The sequence below is a fragment of the Alternaria burnsii genome (genome assembly GCF_013036055.1).
Source record: "Alternaria burnsii strain CBS107.38 chromosome Unknown 733, whole genome shotgun sequence".
Classification (NCBI taxonomy): domain Eukaryota; kingdom Fungi; phylum Ascomycota; class Dothideomycetes; order Pleosporales; family Pleosporaceae; genus Alternaria; species Alternaria burnsii.
The window spans coordinates 297,425-317,940 of record NW_024066130.1 but is presented as its reverse complement, the minus strand read 5'-3'; the positions used below and the strand labels follow the sequence as shown (position 1 = coordinate 317,940).

Genomic DNA, 20,516 nt, shown 5'->3' with positions numbered 1-20,516 from the left:
ATGGCATGGCTGCCACCAACATCTCCAGCTACCCTGCGCGCCTCAAAACGCACCTGCGAAGAGAACACCAAAGACTCCATGAAGACGCAATGCCGGAGTGAATTCCAAACGCTCATTGAAGCTCCCAATGAGTTCCCCAACAATTACTCTCAGGCGTTCTTGGGATCCACTCCACAATCATCATCGTCGCTATTTTCTGTTCAGCCTGCGTATCCAGACATACCCGATACACGACTTCCAGACATCAACGGGATTGCTGTAGGCCATCAAGTTCCACCTTACGACACGTATGCTCCAGCCCCCGCATACAGAGATTTGAATGGACAGTACAGCCTCACAGTACCCTACCAGCCTCCACCAGCTACTCAGCGGAGCCACGACTATGTAGACTATCCGCATCAATACCACCCGGATGAACAACCTATGAGTGTGCCTCAAGTTCCGCCTGATCAAGGACATTATTACCCTTTGGACCCTTCGATCGCTACAAATCCTCCAGTTTATGAACAGCCAGTAGAGGAGAGGCTTATCTTAGCCCTAACTGCAGCAGACTATGGCCAAGATGTTCCGGTTTCCACATCGGCTGAACAAGCAGCGTGGCAAGACATTTACACCAGGCAAAACGCATGGCTTTTTAGAGCGGAAGCAGACCTCCAAGGTCGTATTACCGAGATCGTTCCTGGTATTCCCCCTGAGCAAGGCGCTTTAGGAAGTTCTGTTGGCATTAAACATGATCTGATTCCCACTGAGGTGTGGTCTTTGCGCTCTCTTTCGCCTTTGTTACGCTATGCCGCGTACCGTATGTTGACTGAGGAAGCGCGTGAGATGATTATGTATAACCAGGCTAGCGAAGATTTTCAGAGACGTTGGGCGTGGATTCTGAACTTTCAAGCATTTTTGCTGCAGAAAGAGAAGGAGTGGGTGGAATCCTTCGAACAGATTGTCGATACGCACAGACGTCGGTGTTGGGACCAGAAAGTGGAGGAGCAAGCCATCGAGACCCCTGTCAACCAGGCCATGATTGATGCATTCGAGCGATCGAAGATGAAAGCTCGCGGTACGCCACTTGTCGATGCGACTTTAGACAATGAGACGCCACAGGTGCCTCCTTCTAAGTCAGTGCTCGTAGCGGAGCAGCTGGCTACAAGGAACAACACCACAGAAAAGGTTCAGAGCCCCTTATCTCAGTCTGATGAACCGTCAACACTGCCAGGAAAGCCACCTAAGCCAGATAAAATCAAGCATCCTTTGGACAAAGTCGCAGTGCCATCGTACCCTTTGGACAAAATCAGCGACTTCACTCCAAACGAAGAGGGAATATACCAATGCATGCACCGTTATGAAAGGAGGTGGCCTTGCTGCAAAAATGGGCTGGATGAGCGTAAAATGAAGCAAGCGATCTATAGGAGTATCAGTACGTGGAAGTCACAGGTTGAGCGCCTGATAGAGAACGGCGATTTGCATCGGAGCCATATGACCTGGCCAACACATCAGAATCAGGCGTTGAGACGGGCTCAGCTCGCTGCAGAAGGACAGCGAGCACGAGTGAAATCAGGCAATGAAGAGGTAGATACAGAGCGAAGTGGTAACGAGGAGAAGAAGCAGAAACAGAAAAGGCAGATGGACAACACGGAAAAGGTAAGCCAGGAGAAGAGGAAACAACCAGTTTCGCAGCAGGAATCACTTGGAGATGCGATGCCTGGATCTTTATCTGCTGCGACACCAAACTCAAGTCAGCAGTATGAAGGAATAGCACCTCAAGTATGTCCTGATGTAGCTGTTGCACGACTCGCATTTGATTGGAATATTGCACGGATCAACATGCGAGACAAGCAGGATTTTGAGGATTGTCGACTTGTGGAGCAGCGTAAGAAATGGCCCGACTGGCCACGCTTCGGGGAGTGGTGGGCTGCACGGCTTTCTCAGGTCCAACTTTTGCAGCTCTCACAGGACCAGAAGATTGTCCTGAAGCGTCCGGAACCATCTAGCATTGCGGACAGAGAGGCAGCTTTTGATGAGAAGACCGAGGAACTACTGCCGCTTGAGGCACAAGAATCAGCTGATACGGAAGGGAATACTGAGCTAGACGGTTCAGACCTGGACGGGTTGTTCGATGATGGTGATGAAACAAATCTCCAGGAGGCATAGAGAGCAAGAAGTTCGAGAGTGCTCTCGCGTTTTGGCGATAGCCTAGTATTGAAGTTGTCGCTATCACAAACAGTAGTTGACAGATCTTATTTTCGGACTCATGTACTGTGAGTCACGATTTGCATTCTGTATTCACCGCAAGTGAGAGCGTTGAACCTGAAGCGCTGACATTGTGAAGTCATGAAAGGCATATCGTCTAAGATACGTATATATCTCTCGCACAACGCGACTGAACAGCGGTTGCGATGAAATGCATTGTGCGTGCCCAGTCCATATCGGTTTCGATGTCGTGTCTCATTAAGTACGTCTTTCCTTGTCCTGTTCCGTGCACAAGGTCGCAAAGGAGTGCCTAATTTGCCCCCCTTAGCCTGGGAAAGTTGCACAGACATTCGAGTCACAAGTAGTCGTGAGAGATGATCAAACTCCTCTGTCCATATTTCTTGGGTCATCACTAACCCATACAGCTTTCTAATTGACCTGCCCTCACGCACACATAGGTCCTCGAGTCGAGATGCCATCACTCTTGAGGAACACTCTCGATCACGCCTTCGTGCGTAGTAAGCGCACCGGAGATGTCAAGGTCCGCAGGGGGAAAGAGTCATCTCGAGGATCAGCCTCGTCCTTGGCACCACACGAACGTATCCTGCACTACGTTGGCAAAGGACGTACATATGTCTGCCTATGTACGAACCCTAGGCGGCATTCCGTGCGAATCTCCTGCGTGGCTTTCGAATCGAGGCATCTGAGTGCAGATCTTACGCTGTATCTAGAACGCCATAATCTCCAATCGTGCGCCGTTGCCGACCTACAAGATTACCACGAATGGCAAGACGCCAAGTGGGAGGTAGAAGGGGTCTACGCTGACAAGTTTCATTATGCCAATCGAAACAAGGACGTTGTGTGTCGCTGCCTACAGCCATGGAGCCATGACTATGGCACCCCTCGGCATCCCGAGATCATCGAGCGATGCGCGGAGTTCTTCTGCGCACACAGCGGCGAGCTCACGGCTACCAAGAAGCAGTGGAAATTCTTCGACAACAGCTCACCCCCTCCGTACTCATTCATTGTACGAGACCAGCCTGGTCACCCGAGAACGTACCAAGACAGCGGGAAGAAACATCGACGAACGATATCGCCAGAGGTGGAAGTGCGGGACAAAATCGAGCGTAAAACTTCGGTCATGCCAGAACATCGTGGTCATGTCTCAATACAAGAAGCAACACCAGAACGTGAGCCAGGAATGCTCTCTCAAGCGTGGCAGACCGCCCATCCATCACTTTCGAAGGCTCGACCCGGTGCAGAATCGGCTTACAGCACACCGATGGGCACCGTACCACCTTCAAGGTCGGCAAGTCCTTCAGTAGCACTGAACATGACCCAGCGTGCTTCTTCGTCTACCTCCTCGTCCCAGTCTCAAGGCGAGGCAGACACAGCTGTGAATACGGATGTGTTTGATCCGTCGCGCACACGAGACTGGCTTGCCGTTCTAGCTCTCACTACCTGTTACATCTGCTCAGTGTATGAAAAAAAGGCCATTCGTGGGCTGCTCAAGCGTTTTCCAGATCTGGATATCCCAGATTCCGCTGAGATGCAAGCAACGGGGATCGTGCATGGTAGCTATGATGAGGATGCCGACCTTCCAAATTTCGACTCTGGTTCGATGAAAGGAGTCCCGGTCCCCGGCGATCCTCTTGGTATTCACGGAGAAAATGGATGTTACGAAGAGGGTGGAGGATACCAAGAGGATGATTATGGTACCACAACCCGCCGTGAACCTCTGCCGTTCGACAATGGTCTGTGGTACCGAGATCGTCTCCACTATGAGAAGTATGGAGACATGGCCAGCCGAATTTCGGTGGAGGAGCTTTTCGCTCGTAGTTTGCCAGTCGAACTTCCAGGTTTCGGCCGCGATGAAGGAAATCAGACTCCGGTTGCAGAACTCACAGATTGTAGATCGCCGGTGGAACTTCCGGCTACACCCGTACGCCGACGACACACTGCAACGCTGAAAAAGCTCGAGGGACGGGAATGGGACACAGCTTCGGAATCGGAAGCCAAGCACTCCAGACTCCGGCACGAACAAACCATCAATGGTACGTTCGATTACGCACGTAAGACCGCAAGACTGAGCTCACCCTTTGAGTAGAATCTCCATACCGCGACATTCTTACTGCCCTACCAAAAGGAGTTTCTTCTTCGCCATGCTGTAGCGCATTCCCCTATAGACCTTGCACGTGCTGAGCAATGCCAGCTGTGCGGTCACCATTCTCGGCATGCACGAAAACGACTTGATATGTCGCCGGATTGTGGTTGCGTTATACATGGAACATGTTTCCTGTAGAGATTGCGCAAGCTTGACCAGCAGTTCGGCAGATGTCCAGTCTGTGGCATAGCAATGTGAAGGCGCTCGTGCATGATGACTGAATTAGCCGCTGAATGTATACTTAGGATATGGTCGACATAGCGATATAGATATATTTTTGGAGTATACTTACGCAATGTGCTCTAGTGACTACCAGCACGAAGCTGAAGTTCGTTAGCCTCTACTCGCCGCACATTTCCAGGCTTCACAACGTTTAGATGGTTCCAGAGCAGCTACACAAAGCTCAGAGATCCAGACTCTGTGGAACTCAAACTGGGATCACTCTCGCCCAGACATCAATTGGCGGTTTGATGGACAAAGAAGAGCGCGAAGCGAGGGAACAACGGTAACTATGGGAGAGCCGTGGAACGTGCGCGTCTAAATCTTATACGGTCAGCTGCGATGGTCCTTTGATGGATTCGACTTGTGTCCATCTCATTCTGCTCTCATACTCTTCATTACACACGAAGGCTTCTCTTTGACTCAATGGTGCTGTAGTCGATAGCTGACCAGCCCAGGGATATGAAAATGACGTCATCTCCGCCATTACTCTGTTCGGACACGGTGAATCCTTCACAGCACACACGTGAAGGAGGACGCGTTGGTGATGCACTCGCTCTCTAACATCAGTGTTCAAGTACTACTCGGGAACCGAAGCAGACATGTAGGGTGGGGCATCAAAGCGCGCGATGTAGGACTAACGCGTTTGGGATCAAGCTTTGCTCGCTCCCAATATCTACCTTCTAGAAAAGCGCTATGCTATGCAATGTGGAAGTCATGATTTTATCATATAAACTATTGTTGTTCGGGAGCAACTTCAAAGATATGCAAATACTCATTCGTGGAACAACGCTTGACACGATCTCAAGTTGGTCTGAGCCCCGGCTATTCTCAGGACAAAAGGCAGTGGCTATAAGACGATCATCCTATACCCTGCGGAATTAATCACTTCCAAACGCCCGCTCGCTCGAGAGCTGCCTCCCCACATCATTTGCGGTTGTCGCATTGACAAAGCAGCCGCCTCTACTGAAATTGGAGATAAATTGCAGTACGCAATGTGACCGAGCAGAAGCTTGTTTTGAAATGCTAAATGAAGTGGTCAAAAGCCAGTCGAATGCCGCGATGTTTCCTCGTCATCCAGGTCGCTAGTGTTCCCGTTCTACGTCCCGATGATTTATACGTCACTCCTTTCTGTCACTTTAGCAACGCTTTCTTTGATATCGCCGACTATCAATGGGCGTGCGATTGAAGCTGTCGAGAAGCGACAAGATGCGTCGCATTGGATTAACACCTGGACCAGCATGCCGCAATTGGTAGAAGCGAGCAACATGCCGCCAGCGCAATTCGTATGGCAAACACCTACACTATTCTAGATACATCTTCGCAATTCTAACATGATCGTAGAGTTCCGGAAGTGTTCTCCGGGATGCGACACTCCGCCAAAACCTCCACATGTCTGTCGGCGCCCCGAAGATCAAAATCACAATCTCCAACACCTTTGGTGGCTCTGATCTCCCCATAACCGCAGGTTCCGTTGGGCTTCCAGCAGGTGGTGCGGCGGGTGTTAGTGGCATTCAAGCCTCGCCACTGGCAGCCATCACTGTTGGTGGGAAAAGCAGCTTTACTGTGCCCAAGGGCCAGGTTGTTATCAGCGATGAAATTTCTTTCGAAGTCAAACCGCAGAGCATGCTCACAGTGAGCTTGTACAGTCAGCAGGGGCAGAGCGGAAGCAGTATCACTGGTCATCCGGGCAGTAGGACGACTAGTTGGTTTGTGAGTGGAAACAAGGTCAATACTACGACTTTCTCTGGAACTTCCAGTGTGCACTGGTATGTCAGAACTGTAATCTATGTAAAGAGGGGCATACTAATTGAACTACAGGTACTTCGTCAGCGCCGTTCAAGCCTACGTACCCACCAACACCAACTCTATGATGGTCCTTGGCGACAGCATCACCGATGGGCGTGGTTCAGATGACAACAAGAACAACCGCTGGCCCGACCTCGTACTCGCCCGACTTCAATCTTCCAACCACACCAACGTCGCCATCTGTAACCAAGCTGCAGGCGGCAACACAGTCTTAAGCGGCGGTCTGGGCCCACCCCTCCTAACTCGCTACAAGCGCGACGCCATCGATCAGCCCGGCGTGAAATGGGTCATGGTCTTTGAAGGCGTCAATGATATCGGGGGCGGTGCTGATAATGCCGCCACGCAAACCTCTATCGGTGATCGCCTCATCGCTGCGTTCAAGCAGATCGCTGCTGATGCGAAGAAGGCCGGTTACACCACGATCGGTGGAACGATTACGCCTTTTGCGGGAAACAGCTATCAGGGTGCTGAGAGGGAGAAGACAAGGAAGAGGGTGAATAAGTGGATCCTGGAGAGTGGGAACTATGATTTTGCAGTTGATATTGCGGGTATGGTCGCGAATAAAGCGAATACCGAGCAGTTGGATCCGAAGTACAATGGGGGTGATGGGTTACATCCAAATGTCGCGGGGTATCAGGCGATTGCTGATGCGTTTCCAGTTGATATCTTCAATTCGTGAGGCAAATCGGGCTTAGGATAATACGATTCTTTGGTATAGCGCATTAACTTTATGAAACTTGGCCGCCAAAGGTCGGTACAAAACCATGATGATCCTTAGAACGTCTATGTATATGTGAGGAAACTTGGATAAAGCCATCAAGATTGTCTACTCTTGAGTTACAGCTCGCATATGTAGAACGCGGTGTTGACAGTGAGCCAATAGGACACGCCAGTCGCGCGCTGGCTACATTTGGCTAGCGTGTTTTGCGCGTCCACGCGAACGCGCCTGCCACTTTAATATGATCAACCTCCGCAACGTCAACGCCGCCGCAGAATACGCAGCATATCTACAACGCCATGATCCGCCACGACTACTCCCGCGTCGACCCCAAGCGCCGCGCGCAGGTCGACCCCAAGAGACGCCAATTCGCCAAAGCGGACTTTGAACAGCAAAAATATGAACACAGGCTCAACTTCTACGTCCTGCCTCCCACGGCAGAGATTACCTTGGACGAGTTTGAGACGTGGGCTATCGACAGATTGAAGGGTCAGTCTGTTGGCTATGTAGTCCTGAGGATTCGCTGACGATGCCCGAAACAGTCCTCTCCGAACTAGAAGCCTGCAGTTTCCGAAACAAGAGTCCAGAAGAGACGGCCGAATACATGAAGAGCATATTGGAAAAGTACCTCCCACTGCGATCAGATTCGTCGCGAAGTCAGAAATTACAGGAGGAGAGGCGGAGAGACCACTATTCACACTTCATCCTGCGCCTGGCCTTTTCCTCGACCGAGGACTTGCGACGGCGGTTTTCGAGACTGGAGACTATGCTGTTTACCCTAAGGTTCAAGGACGACGATCTACGAGAGAGGCAGGAGTTTGTAAGGAGCCTGAATCTGGAGTGGGAAGAGGTCAGGGAAGACGAGAAGAGGGAGCTGAGGGAGGACTTGCATGCTGCGAGTGGCATCAAGAAGGGCGAGGACCAGGAATGGTTCAAAGTGGACTGGGAGCGCGTCCCCGAGCTCGTGTCACAAAGAAAAGTCCTGCTGAAACGAGGAATGGCCTACGTCCCGCAACGAGAACAGATGAGTCTGGTAGTCGCCGAGTTCACCAAGAAGCTCGACGAAGCACTCGAGGTACCCACGCCGCCATCTCTATCCCCTAAGATAAGGTCACTAACAACTGTCTAGCTGACAGCACGCGCCCTCCCTCGCCTCGACGAAGACGACCGCCTTGCCCCCATACTCGCCCACCTCTCTCAATCCTTCACCGCCCCCGACGCCGCATACACCACCGCCGACGCCAACATCTCAGGCCTCAGCACCATAACCGCGGCTTCCATCGACACCCTGTCCCAAAACTTCCCCCTGTGCATGCGCAACTTACACATGACACTGCGCGACCAATCGCACCTGAAGCACTTTGGCCGGCTCCAATACACCCTGTTCCTCAAAGGCATCGGCCTGAGTCTAGACGAATGTCTCGTCTTCTGGCGGCGCTCCTTCAAACTGATAACAGACGAGAAGTTCCAAAAAGAATACAAATACAACATCCGACATTCCTACGGCGACGTGGGCGGCGACGCAAACAGGCGCGGACGCGGCTACACTCCTTACTCGTGTCAAAAACTCCTCACGGAGCCGCTACCCGGTCCGGGACAGTCCCATGGATGTCCTTACCGCACCTTCACGCCGGACAACTTGCTCTCGATGCTTCAGCGCGTCGGCGTAAACGACCGCGATGTGCTCAAAGTGGTCAAGGAGGACGTGGGCAAGCAGCGGTACCATGTTGCGTGCAACCGCGTATTTGAATGGAGTCACAAAAAGGAGATTAACAAGGTGAAGCAGGATGGGAGCTGGAGTGGGAGTGATTTGGATACCATTGTGCATCCGAATACGTATTTCAAGAGGAGTTGGTTGTTGAAGCATTTGGGGGATGGGAATGCGGGGGTTGTTAATGGGGCTGGGGGAGAGAAGATGGAGGAGTAGGGAGTGAGCAGCAGTGATGGATTGGAGTTTGGGTGCATAGGACAGCGCATGGTCATGAAGGTTGGGTAGGGTGTCACTGGCGTATGGAGTGTGGCCTCTCTTAGTGGTGGATGATTTGGTGGCTTTTGCCCTGTTCAAAGACCAGCTTTTTTTCACGTCAATATAGCACTTTGATACTCTAGTACGCGTTCTATTGGCTGCGTGTCAGCATTACCAATTATGCTTCAGCAAGCACTCTTTGTCAACATATCTTTTCCCATGCCACCTCACATTACCCCTACGCCACTCGTCAATGATTGAAACAGAGTTCGCCCATTTCGCAACGAACATGCAGGCCTTGTTCGTGAAGGGTTGCCGTCTGGCCGGATGCTCATAGCCTTCAGTCGTTTTGAATTCACTGAGAACAAAGAAGATGATTGAAAGTTCCGCGCTTGATTAACGTGGTATGGTAGCTAATAATGTACACTTGTAGTCGGAAAGGCTTCGGCCTATCCAAGAATAACCCCAACACATAGGGTATCCAACCGGGCCATCCTCCATATGATCCCCAAACGCCAGCCCGCGACCCAAGATATGTGGGTCGCCAAAGCAAATGCATAGAAGAACCGCCGCTCTGAAGCAGTTCTCAACGAGTACATGAAAGATGAACATAGCAGTAAGCCATAGACCTCTGAGATGATTTCTTCTCCACGCTCATACCCAGAACTCTCTTCACCCCATGCTCAAAACGAAGCATATATGGCAGGCTAGTTTTGCGCCCCCCAACGCCGTCGATAAGAGGTTCCCGTGGTATCTCGCCGCTCAGAACGCCCAAAACACCACCCATGCTCATGATAAGATAAAGCCCAGGTACTAATCATAACCATACAAGAAAATGCCGCTGAAATCGTTGCAAGAAAGGAAGTAACATGGACTGAACATGCGAGGAACCGCGAAATCAGTCCTATAGTACACTTTCGTAGAAGCCTGGTTGCAGAACAGAAACAAGTCGTCAGCGAATGACGCCCCAACTATCCATACTGCTAAGACCCCCAGTGCGCTCCTTCTTCTTGAACGCATTCCAGAATCGCAGAGTCTCATCGCCAGCACCCGTGACGATGACCTGACCGTCTGGACTCATGGCCAAGTAGAGGACACGGTAGGTATGGCCTGTCAACGAGACGACTTGTTGCATGCTTGGGTATTTCCAGACAATGATTTGGTTCTGACTGTAGCCATGTGTGGAGACGATTTCGTTGCTGTTTTTAGACCATGCTAGGTTGCAAACTTGACTTCCGGTGTCAAGACTGTTGATGAGGTTGGCTGGTGCGGTGGGTGATAAGGGGATGTTCGCTGTTGACGCAGCTGAGGCAGCAGCGGAGGCGGATGCCAGGGCTGACGCTGACGGCCCGTTGGAGTTGACGAGGGTATTCCAGAATTTGATGGTTCGGTCTGCGGTACCACCACCACTAGCAAGGAGACCACGCTGGTGAGGGCTCCAAGCAATGGCCTTGACGGCAGCTTGGTGTTCACTCCACTTAAAAGTGGGCTCGGCGTTGAGCTTCTCCCACACCATGAGCTTGTTGTCGTTGCCTCCAGAGGCGAGTTGTCCATCTTCTTGGTTCCACTTGAGACCACAGACTTCTTGCTTGTGACCGACAAGCTTTCGAAGCCATTGCTCTGGTTGTCGGACGTCGCGATGATAGATTGTGCGGTCTCTTGATCCAGAAGTGAGGATGTGTTCGTTCCATGCAAGGGCACCGACCCTAGCAGTATGACCGGTCATGGTACGGAGACGTCGCTGAGTCTGTGCGTCCCAGATTTGTACTTGACCTCGATTCGTGCCAACGGCAATGTGTGATCCCTGAAGGACATAAGCATGGACGGTATAATAAAAATGGCAACACTTACACGCTGTATCCAGTTGACACTTGTGACGGAATCGTCTTGTAGTTCGCAAAGCTTGGTGACGCGGCCACTACTTGAGTTCCACATGTAGACACATGAGCCGAGGCCTACTCCAAGGGTGTTTTGGCTACCCCAGTCGACGAGGTTGAGGTAGAAGTCATCAGCGAGATCCGGTGCATCCAAAACCTTGTATGGCACCTTGGAGACGGCACGGGCTTGGCGTTGGGGACTGAGAAGCATGCGCTGGCTGCTGTATTTGATTGGTGATAGGCTGTATAGATCTGAGCGGGCGTTGAGATTAAGGATGCCGTGCCGACTTGAAGGCGTCCGTGACGGAGTTGGCTGGCCCGAGTATGAGAAAAGATTTTTGTGCGGGGTTGACGGCGTCCCTGAAGGCGGTGGTAATGTAGCTGCAGTCCTGGCTGGGGGAGTATGTGAGCGTCCTGCGCCTCGCATGTTGGCACTGTCGGTCGGAGACAAACTCTGGGGAAAGGCTTGAGGCACGGAGCCCTCAAACATCTCTTGGCGGAGTACGGCGGAGTATGTGCGGTTGGCCTCTTCAGCTGCAAAAGGTCAGCAGTTGTATAGTAGGCGACTGTGGGTGCTTACTCTTCTGGAAATGCAGTTCATGGTGGGGAGTACGCCTGGCTTTGGACGGCGTCGCGGGCGATGCCTCATCGTGGAGGAGATTGAAGCTTGCCTGTAGATCTTGGCCTGCGCGATTTGGGATGAATCTGGAGACAAGTCAGTACGGTGGTTTCGATGTGACTGAGTATGACCATCTCACCTGTCGCCGTATATGCGCGGGCGCTTTCGGCTTGGGCTCGCTGTAGGCGTCCGCTCCCTAACTCGGCCAGCCTGCTCAATGTGACCAAGTGCCTTGGTCAAAGCGGCCGCGTCTATGGGTTCTGAGCTCCGATCGAGCGGGTTCGAGGGGAAGATCTGGTTACGCTTGTGGGAGGCGGTCGGAGGCGTCTTTGACTCGGGTGGTGATATCAGCGTCGGGGTTGCAATATCGTCGTCGAGTTGCGCATTCGTAGCAACTGTCTTCCCCAAGTCACCCGGCGGTGCGGAGAAGAATGCGCCGGGCTGTGCCTTGCTGTTGCTGCGTGTATGGACCATGGTACCAAAGAAAGCGATGTTGTCGTGGCGGGGTGTAGGCGATGACAGATGGCAGGTCGCAGTGTTATCCTAGGCGGCGGGATAATGGTCGCCTGAAACGAAGGTAAAGGTGGGAACAATGAGTTGAATGGCGCGGTGACGTCGAGTCGTGGTATTGTGATGATTGATAGCCCCTAAGTCGTTTGCCCTCCTCTTAACCAATGACAGGTCGTCGCGGCGCACAACAGTGCCAACAATAGATATGCCTTTTATTCGATTTCGGTGCGCATCGAGTCACGATAGTGGTGGGCAGGGTGGCCGTGGTGTTGGTGGTGGGCGCGCAACGGGCGGGGTGGGCGGCGGTGACCTTGTTGTGGTTGCGGGTCGGAGCTTGTATGCTAGACAGCCGCAGGGTGCTGGGGGAGCAACGAGAGACAGGCGGGCGCGCACGTAGCGAGAGTGGATAGTAATGGGCCGGATGCGGGCCAATGTAAGCTGAATACAGGTGAAGGTGAAGTCGGTGTTGGGTTGATGGTCCAATTCAAGTCGCGAGTGAAGTGTGAGGAGTCGCCGCGACACGCGAGGCAAGTGCCCGTCACGTCGTGGCTGCCATGTCGCCATGTTTTGATGTTCCCTTTCCTCTCGACGCGTTGGAGACGCCTCGTCCAATCAGCGCCGCGCATCGCCGCCGGGTGGAGCCTAGCGCTTGCTCCCGCCAGGCGCTCAACCGCCTCTCAATCGATACCCCACACCGCCCGCGCTCAGCTGGTAGACGTTGTGTCCAATCCTTAATGCTGCCATCATCCAAGCTGCGAATTACACTACTGCACTGCGCACCGACCTCACCCCTTGCTGTATCACATTCGACCTTCATCTCGTTGCATATCCGGACCATGTCGACCAAACCCTCTCTCAAAGCTGCCGAGGACTTCCTCTCTTTCGTCAATGCTTCGCCTACACGTATGTCGCATGCTGTCGTCATTCAGGTACATACTGACACCCAACAGCATTCCACGCTGTCAAGTCAGCAAAAGAAAGGCTTGAGAAGGCCGGCTTCAAGCAAATCAAGGTACGCATTCACTTCCATTCTTGTCAGTTGCGACAGTAGCTAACTCGGACCAGGAGCGCGACTCGTGGGCACCCACCCTCCAGCCCGGAGGCAAGTACTACCTCACCCGTAACACATCCTCCATCGTCGCTTTCGCTATCGGCAACAAATGGAAGGCCGGCAACCCCATCGCCATGATTGGCGCCCATACCGACTCTCCATGCCTACGCATCAAGCCTGTGTCTAAGCGAACAGGCGATGGCTTTATTCAAGTAGCCTGTGAGACATACGGCGGTGGTCTCTGGCACACCTGGTTCGATCGCGACCTCAGTATCGCAGGTCGTGCCATGGTACGAACAAAGGATGGCAACATTGAGCAGCGCCTGGTCAAGGTCGAGAGGCCCATCTTGCGGATACCCACTCTAGCCATCCATCTGGACCGCCAGGAGAACTTCCAGTTCAACAAAGAGACACAACTATTTCCTATTGCTGGCCTGGTCGCTGCAGAGTTGAACCGCCAGGGCAAGACCGAAGAGACCAAGGAGGATAGCAAGGACACAGAGACCGAGGGCCCACTCGCTGCCCCAACTGCAAGGCACCACCCCTACATTATCGACATCATCGCCGAGGAGGCCGGCGCTGAGCCAAGTGACATCGTAGACTTCGAGATGGTTCTGTACGATACACAGAAGTCGGTTATTGGTGGCCTGAACAATGAGCTCATTTTCTCTCCGCGATTGGACAACCTCATGATGACCTATTGTAGCATCGAGGGTATCATCAAGAGTCTCTCTGCATCATCCGCGTTAGAGAACGACTCGACCATCCGACTCATCGCATGCTTCGACCATGAAGAGATCGGCTCCCAGACTGCACAGGGAGCGGACTCAAACCTGTTGCCTGCTGTAATCCGCCGCTTGTCAGTGCTACCCGCCTCTGACAGCAACTCGGACAAGTCTTTTGAGAAGGTTGAAGCAGATACTGCTACCGCTTACGAGCAAACGCTGGCCACATCGTTCTTGATCTCCGCCGACATGGCCCACTCCGTGCACCCCAACTACCCAGCCAAGTACGAGTCCCAGCACAGGCCTGAGATGAACAAGGGCACTGTTATCAAGATCAATGCCAATGCCCGGTACGCCACCAACTCACCAGGTATTGTCTTGCTTCAGGAGGCAGCCCGTCGCGCGAAAGCGGCGTCTTACAATCCAAAGTCGGCCAAAGAAGGTGTCCCGCTCCAGCTCTTTGTCGTCCGCAATGACTCTTCCTGTGGTAGCACCATCGGCCCCATGCTATCAGCAGCGATGGGCGCTCGCACTCTTGATCTGGGTAACCCTCAGCTCAGCATGCACAGCATTCGCGAGACTGGCGGTGCGCATGATGTTGAACATGCTGTCAATCTGTTCGACAGCTTCTTCGAGAATTTTGAGGAACTTGAGAAGAAGATTATTGTGGATTGACTTGATCGCCCGAGATTGTGATGACCAATCTAGTCGAATATAGTAGACGAATAATAACGGCATGAATGAATGAAAAATAGTGTGTCAAGCACAACAATGAATCAGAGCGTCTGTGAGTACCTTGTGTGGCCTTGCGACCCTAGGAACAATAGTAGGGTAGACCTGGACATTCTCGGTATGGTTCCGCTGCTGATCCAGGGTCCACGCCAAGCACCCCACCAATGTCGGCTGTAGAGCGTCTGTTCTCTGACGCGAACCGCTGTTTTGACAACTGACATCATGGCACCTCAATTTCTGTCTGGCGACAAAAACGCCATCGACGGATTCTTGGATAGGTTCGATGTACGTGCCCAGAAAGGACTGTTGTTATGCATTGTACTCACAAGACGTTCTAGGTCTTCCTGTTCGACTGCGATGGTATGCGCCCAACTTTTCGCCATGCGGCATGTCGGTTGCATTCGCAATTAAGGCAGCACTCGCATCGCATGTGAACATCTACTGATTGTGACCAAGGACAGGCGTCCTCTGGTCCGGCGATCACCTATTCGAAAAGGTCCCTGAGACGCTGGAAATGCTGAGGAGTAAAGGTAAAGTATTCGCTCTCTACAGAAAGCGTACTTTATGCTGATCAGTTGCAGGCAAACAACTCGTTTTCGTCACCAACAACAGCACAAAGTCCCGAGCGGATTACAAGAAGAAGTTCGAAAAGCTCGGCATCCCCGCCGAGGTGGTACGTAACGCGGAACCCTATAGCATAACACCGGCTGACACGCCAACAGGAAGAAGTCTTTGGATCCTCTTACAGTGCCGCGGTATACATCGCCCGCATTCTCAATCTCCCTGCGCCGAAGAACAAAGTCTTTGTGCTCGGCGAAAGCGGCGTGGAACAGGAACTCGATGCCGAAGGCGTCCCATACATCGGCGGCACAGACCCCGCCTACAACCGTGAATTCCGACAGCCAGAAGATTTCGAGGCTATCGCGAACGGCAGCCTGCTCGACCCCGATGTTGGCGTTGTGCTGAGTGGACTGGACTTCCACTCAAACTACCTCAAGACCGCAATCGCTTTCCAGTACCTTCAGCGTGGTGCCATATATCTCGCTACGAATATCGACTCTACGCTGCCAAATGCGCATACCTTGTTTCCTGGTGCTGGTGCTTCGGGCGCTTCGCTTGAGAGGGCTATTGGCAAATCGCCATTGTCTTTGGGAAAGCCAAGTCAAGCTATGATGGATGCCGTAGAGGGCAAATTTAAATTCGATCGTAGCAGGACCTGTATGGTGGGAGATAGGCTGAACACGGATATCCAGTTCGGCATCGATGGAAAGTTGGGCGGCACACTGGCTGTACTCACAGGTGTCAGCAAAAAAGAAGACTTTTTGGCCGAGGGTGCGACGACTGTTCCCACGGCCTATGTCAATGCGCTGGGTGATCTGCTGGGTTAGGGGGTGGTTCTCGCAGCTCAAGACCTGGGCGGAGTCGAGATTGCAAGAATATAGATAGGAATGGCATAGAAAAGATAGAATTGACATAGATGATCGTGCAGCATACTGAAGCACTCACGGTTTCCATCCAGTATCATCCAATGGAAACTAAGTGGAGCGCTCTGCGACAGCGAGACGCTAATCATCCTGGCAGAACGGACGCGAACGAACATCTATATCAACGACTTTTCCGTCCAAGCTACCCCAGGCTTCCCCCTCCGTCATGGGCAGCATCTGGGGTAAGGCAAAGGCCGCGGTATACCACGCTCGACTGGGTATCCCGCGGGAACCTGCCCACAGATTCCGACACCGCAATTAGCCGGCAAATGACCCGAACGTCGGTGGTTACGCCGCTCAACTTGGAGAGCAGTTGCCGACCGCCCCACCATAAGAGAGGACATCGGAATATCGGAAATGTAACCGGAACGACGAGGGGAAGTTGCATCATCGCCCATATCACATTGCTCTCTTCCTTCACTCTTCTCACCTTCAGTCTGCCACCTTGGGACAAACCTCATCTTGGAATATCTCCAGACCAACACAATCATGGCACCAGATCTATCCCAGAACAAGGCCGTCAAGCTCGTCGCCCACGCCGCCGCAAACAAATACGCAATCTGCGCAACATGCTGCTACAACGTCGAAGGCATCCTCGCATCTGTCCGCGCAGCAGAAGCCAAACGCGCCCCTCTAATCATCCAGCTTTTTCCCTGGGCAATCACATACGCCGATGGCATACTGCTCCATGCTGCGCGCGAAGCCGCTGACAACGCCAGCGTGCCTGTAGCTCTTCATATGGACCACGCCCAAACCCCAGAGATTGTGAAGAAAGCCGCAAACTTCGACAAAGGTTTCGACGGCATCATGGTCGACATGAGTCATTTTGACGATAACCTTGAGAAGACTGCAGAGCTGGTCAGGTATTGTAACGAGAGGGGAATCATCACAGAAGCAGAACCGGGAAGAATTGACGGAGGAGAGGACGGTGTGGGAGATTTGAGTGAGATGGGTCTCGAGGCTATCCTCACCACTCCGGAGCAAGCTGAGGAATTCGTCGCAACGGGGATTAATTGGCTAGCCCCTGCTTTCGGAAACGTACATGGGAAATACGGGCCCAAAGGTCCTCAACTGGATTATCCGCGGTTGCGCAATGTGCATGCCAAGGTGGGGGATCGAGTCGCATTGGTATTGCATGGAGCAGGCAAGGAATGGTTCCAGGAGAAGCTACTCAAGGAGTGCATCGAGTGTGGTGTTGCCAAGGTGAACATCAACGATGCGTTCAATAATGATTTTATCGATGTCATGAAGGAGCAGGCTGGTCTTACGCCTCTGACGGGGTTGATTGAGAAGGCGACAGATGCTATGCAGAAGAGTATTGAGAATTATATCGAGTGGATGGGTGGACAAGGCATGGCGGACAAGATTCAGCTGTGAAAGCAGAACTTGTGCATGGGGCTGGGGATATGTAACATCAGTCAAGGCATCGCTTCAAGTTGCTTGTAATAGATTCTTAGCATATCGAGTTGCGGTGTACAGGACAATTATGCGGCAAGCTGTTTGTTACGGCCGAATACTAACGGTTTTGCGACGGCCCGAATGGCTTCATGGCTAGTCTTGCGAACATACCTCAGTAGTATACAGATTTTGGTCATCGTACAACGATTACTGATCGAAGTAGTTTACCCCTGGGTCCAAGCGCTTCGGCTTGTTGAGCTAGCTGCCGACTAGTAAACTAGGCATCAAGAAAAGTTACCGTAGATAAGTAGTTCTAGGTGCCAAATTCAAAGATGGACAACGAGTTGAAGATTTCTCACAGTCGTCGACACCACCCATCCAGATTACACCTCATCAGACGTGAACATCATGTCTTCCAACTACTCCTTCCATGCCATCCCCATATACTGGGTCATTGCTCTGTACCCACACATGTACTCTGTACGCTTCCCTTTTCGTGTCCCTTCTCCAGTAATTTCCTGTTCTACTACTGACCATCGATGCTTCCTAGCAAATGATCTTCAAGAAGGGTGCAAACGGCCAACTCGACAACGCCAACCCTCGTGGCGCCTCCACACTAGAGTTCTACCGCAAGTGCTGTCCCGGTCCTCTATACACGAAAGCCGAGCGTGCGGAAGCATGTCACAAGAACAACATGGAGAATGCGCCGTTCTTTATCGGAGCGATATTGGCGGGCAATCTGGCGGGGTTGGATTCGGGTATGTTTCACTCTCATGGTTGTTCATCGATCAATGACGACAAACGACAAGACATTGATGATATGTCAAGATCCGAAGAGGTAGAAGCTAACCAGGATAATATAGCGACGATGAATACTTTAGCGGGAGCCTATATCGGTCTTCGCCTCGTGTACAGTTTCATGTACGTCAAGATTCAGACGAATACGCCGAGTTACTTGAGGAGCGTTACGTGGACTGCGAGCGTGGCAGTCTTGATGACCATGTTCGTGAAGGCGGGGAACAAGATGAACTCGGCTTTAGGGCTGTGAGAGGTTTGAGTCTAGAAAAGGTTGTCGAGAGAGGTTGCAAAGAAACGCATACACAATGATTGAAACTTGTTATACCAGGATCGGATACGTAATTGCAATATCTCAGTTAGAAGAAACATAGCCGCCCTTTGTAAAATGAATGTTTCAAAGAATTATGACACCCTCCACATCTTCACCTTCCACGCCCCCTCCTCTCTCTCGCCAACCTATCTTCAAATTCGATAGTTCACTGTGGCCAAGCACACAAACCCCCACAATCACTCCCACCATTCAGCGGATCACAGTCATCTCTCGGATCATCAACACAAACCTGACCCGGTATATCGCACTCGAATCCTGCAAACCCACCACACAGCTTCTCCCCGACGCAGATACCCAGCTGGTCACAGGCGGGACCGCAGGAACCCGGTTTGAATGGATCGGTGATGCAGATCTGACCCGCAGGACAGTCGAGGACTTGGCTTGCACGACCGCCGCCACAGATTTGATTGGTGGGGGTAGCCTGGCGGGGAGTGATGGGTGAAGGAAGGGGCACGGGGGTGATGGGTACGGGAAGCGGGACGGGTGTGGCCGTGATGGTCAAGAGAGTGGAGATAGGGTAAGGTGGACAGACCTGACCTATCTGTTAGTCGGTTGTCATCACTACAAAAGCGAAAACAAGATTCATACCTGAAGAAGAGGTTTCTTGCCACCACACAGCTCGTAACATCTTTCCTTGGCAGCATTCTGACAGTAGCAAGATTCAGGCCAAGTCGAGATGCAGTTTACCAGAGGACATTCGCAAGTTGGTGGAGGTGAGGCTGGGGCAGGCACAGGCTGTGGGTCTGCCACACGCGCTTCGACCGAAGGAGCATTCAGAGGAGGGCATTGCGTTGGAAATGGTGGTGCGGAACCGCCGCACTTGTCGGAGCACGCTTTTGCTGCATTGTAGTCGCAGTAGCAAGAATCGGGCCAGACCTGAGGGCAAAAATGGGGACCAGGTGCGCAGACGCAAGCCTGGGCTTCTGGCTCGGGTACGGGCTCTGGTGCTGGAGCACGAGCGACCACATTGTCTACAGCAGTGCAGTCCTGGTAGACTGGCTCTATACCACCGCATTTCTCGTAACATGCCTTATCGGCATCATTGCGGCAATAACAGCTCTCTGGCCATGACTGGATGCATACAACGTCTTCGCATACACAAGTATCTGCCTGTGGCTCCGGTAAGGGGAGCGGCTCGGGTACAGGCTCTGGGGCACGAGTCTCGACGTCAGGAAGACTGCAATCTTGATACATCGGTTCTGCGCCACCACACTTCTCGAAACAAGCTCTCGTCGCGTTGTTACGGCAGTAGCAACCCTCCGGGAAAGAAAGGACGCATATAACCTCTTCGCACACACAAGTCTCTTCCTGCGGTGCCGGAACTGGGACTGGAGCTGGAGCTGGGACTGGCTCAGGTTCGGGAGCTCGAATGTCCAATTCATCAATGGGGAGTGTGCAGTCCTGATAGGTTGGCTCTTCTCCACCGCACTTCTCGAAGCACGCTTGAGTAGCGTTGTTGCGACAGTAGCAGCCCTCGGGAAAGGAAAGAACGCAGAAAACTTCTTCGCAAACGCATGCCGTAGGAGCGGGCTCTGGTATGCTGACTGTCGATACTGGAAGGCGAGGGCAGTGCTGCCATGGTTATGAGCTACTTGTTTTATATGTGTGCTGCTTTGGCTTACCAGAATGCGCGGAGTGTAGTCAGGGCATTTGGCCTTGCACGCGTATTCTCGCTCGTTGAGGCACTTGCATGATTCCTGGACGATCTCAGCAATGACAAGACGGCCAGAAAGAAACATCAGATACATACCAGTGCACCAATAGCAGCCGAGCAATCCGGTGGTGGGCACGTCGCTACACAACTATCAGGCTGTAAGTCTTGCGCCAGCCCAAGAGCGCAGCCAAGAAGAGGGAGAAAGGCAAAAAAGAGCTTCATCTTTGACAATAAGATTACCGCTGAGAAGTAGAAATGTGTTGATGTTATAGTA

General features: G+C 52.4%; 8 protein-coding genes across 8 annotated transcripts; 6 read left to right on the top strand and 2 right to left on the bottom strand.

Annotated features, from left to right (window-relative positions):
- Positions 1–2,148, top strand: GT037_010789 (uncharacterized protein; the record flags this gene model as incomplete). The annotated part of the gene is made up of 1 exon (XM_038935836.1): positions 1–2,148. The coding sequence occupies one exon, from the start codon at positions 1–3 to the stop codon at positions 2,146–2,148; it is 2,148 nt and encodes a 715-aa protein (XP_038781606.1).
- Positions 2,149–2,659: 511 nt separating this feature from the next.
- Positions 2,660–4,294, top strand: GT037_010788 (uncharacterized protein; the record flags this gene model as incomplete). The annotated part of the gene is made up of 1 exon (XM_038935835.1): positions 2,660–4,294. The coding sequence occupies one exon, from the start codon at positions 2,660–2,662 to the stop codon at positions 4,292–4,294; it is 1,635 nt and encodes a 544-aa protein (XP_038781605.1).
- A 1,544-nt stretch (positions 4,295–5,838) lies between these two features.
- GT037_010787 (dna primase large subunit) lies at positions 5,839–9,024 on the top strand (the record flags this gene model as incomplete). The annotated part of the gene is made up of 6 exons (XM_038935834.1): positions 5,839–5,856; positions 5,915–6,339; positions 6,392–7,037; positions 7,382–7,586; positions 7,640–8,172; positions 8,227–9,024. The coding sequence occupies 6 exons, from the start codon at positions 5,839–5,841 to the stop codon at positions 9,022–9,024; spliced, it is 2,625 nt and encodes an 874-aa protein (XP_038781604.1).
- Positions 9,025–10,015: 991 nt separating this feature from the next.
- On the bottom strand, positions 10,016–12,033 carry GT037_010786 (wd40 repeat-like protein; the record flags this gene model as incomplete). Its single annotated transcript, XM_038935833.1, has 4 exons — positions 10,016–10,867; positions 10,915–11,474; positions 11,521–11,645; positions 11,699–12,033. The coding sequence occupies 4 exons, from the start codon at positions 12,031–12,033 to the stop codon at positions 10,016–10,018; spliced, it is 1,872 nt and encodes a 623-aa protein (XP_038781603.1).
- An 872-nt stretch (positions 12,034–12,905) lies between these two features.
- On the top strand, positions 12,906–15,965 carry GT037_010785 (aspartyl aminopeptidase; the record flags this gene model as incomplete). Its single annotated transcript, XM_038935832.1, has 8 exons — positions 12,906–12,972; positions 13,020–13,081; positions 13,135–14,511; positions 14,755–14,862; positions 14,916–14,937; positions 15,039–15,107; positions 15,159–15,250; positions 15,300–15,965. The coding sequence occupies 8 exons, from the start codon at positions 12,906–12,908 to the stop codon at positions 15,963–15,965; spliced, it is 2,463 nt and encodes an 820-aa protein (XP_038781602.1).
- Positions 15,966–16,550: 585 nt separating this feature from the next.
- GT037_010784 (fructose-bisphosphate aldolase) lies at positions 16,551–17,438 on the top strand (the record flags this gene model as incomplete). Its single annotated transcript, XM_038935831.1, has 1 exon — positions 16,551–17,438. One exon carries the CDS (start codon positions 16,551–16,553, stop codon positions 17,436–17,438), a length of 888 nt encoding a protein of 295 aa, XP_038781601.1.
- Positions 17,439–17,867: 429 nt separating this feature from the next.
- On the top strand, positions 17,868–18,507 carry GT037_010783 (uncharacterized protein; the record flags this gene model as incomplete). Its single annotated transcript, XM_038935830.1, has 2 exons — positions 17,868–17,939; positions 18,010–18,507. 2 exons carry the CDS (start codon positions 17,868–17,870, stop codon positions 18,505–18,507), a joined length of 570 nt encoding a protein of 189 aa, XP_038781600.1.
- A 226-nt stretch (positions 18,508–18,733) lies between these two features.
- On the bottom strand, positions 18,734–20,464 carry GT037_010782 (uncharacterized protein; the record flags this gene model as incomplete). Its single annotated transcript, XM_038935829.1, has 4 exons — positions 18,734–19,120; positions 19,177–20,160; positions 20,211–20,285; positions 20,339–20,464. The coding sequence occupies 4 exons, from the start codon at positions 20,462–20,464 to the stop codon at positions 18,734–18,736; spliced, it is 1,572 nt and encodes a 523-aa protein (XP_038781599.1).
- Positions 20,465–20,516: the final 52 nt, after the last annotated feature.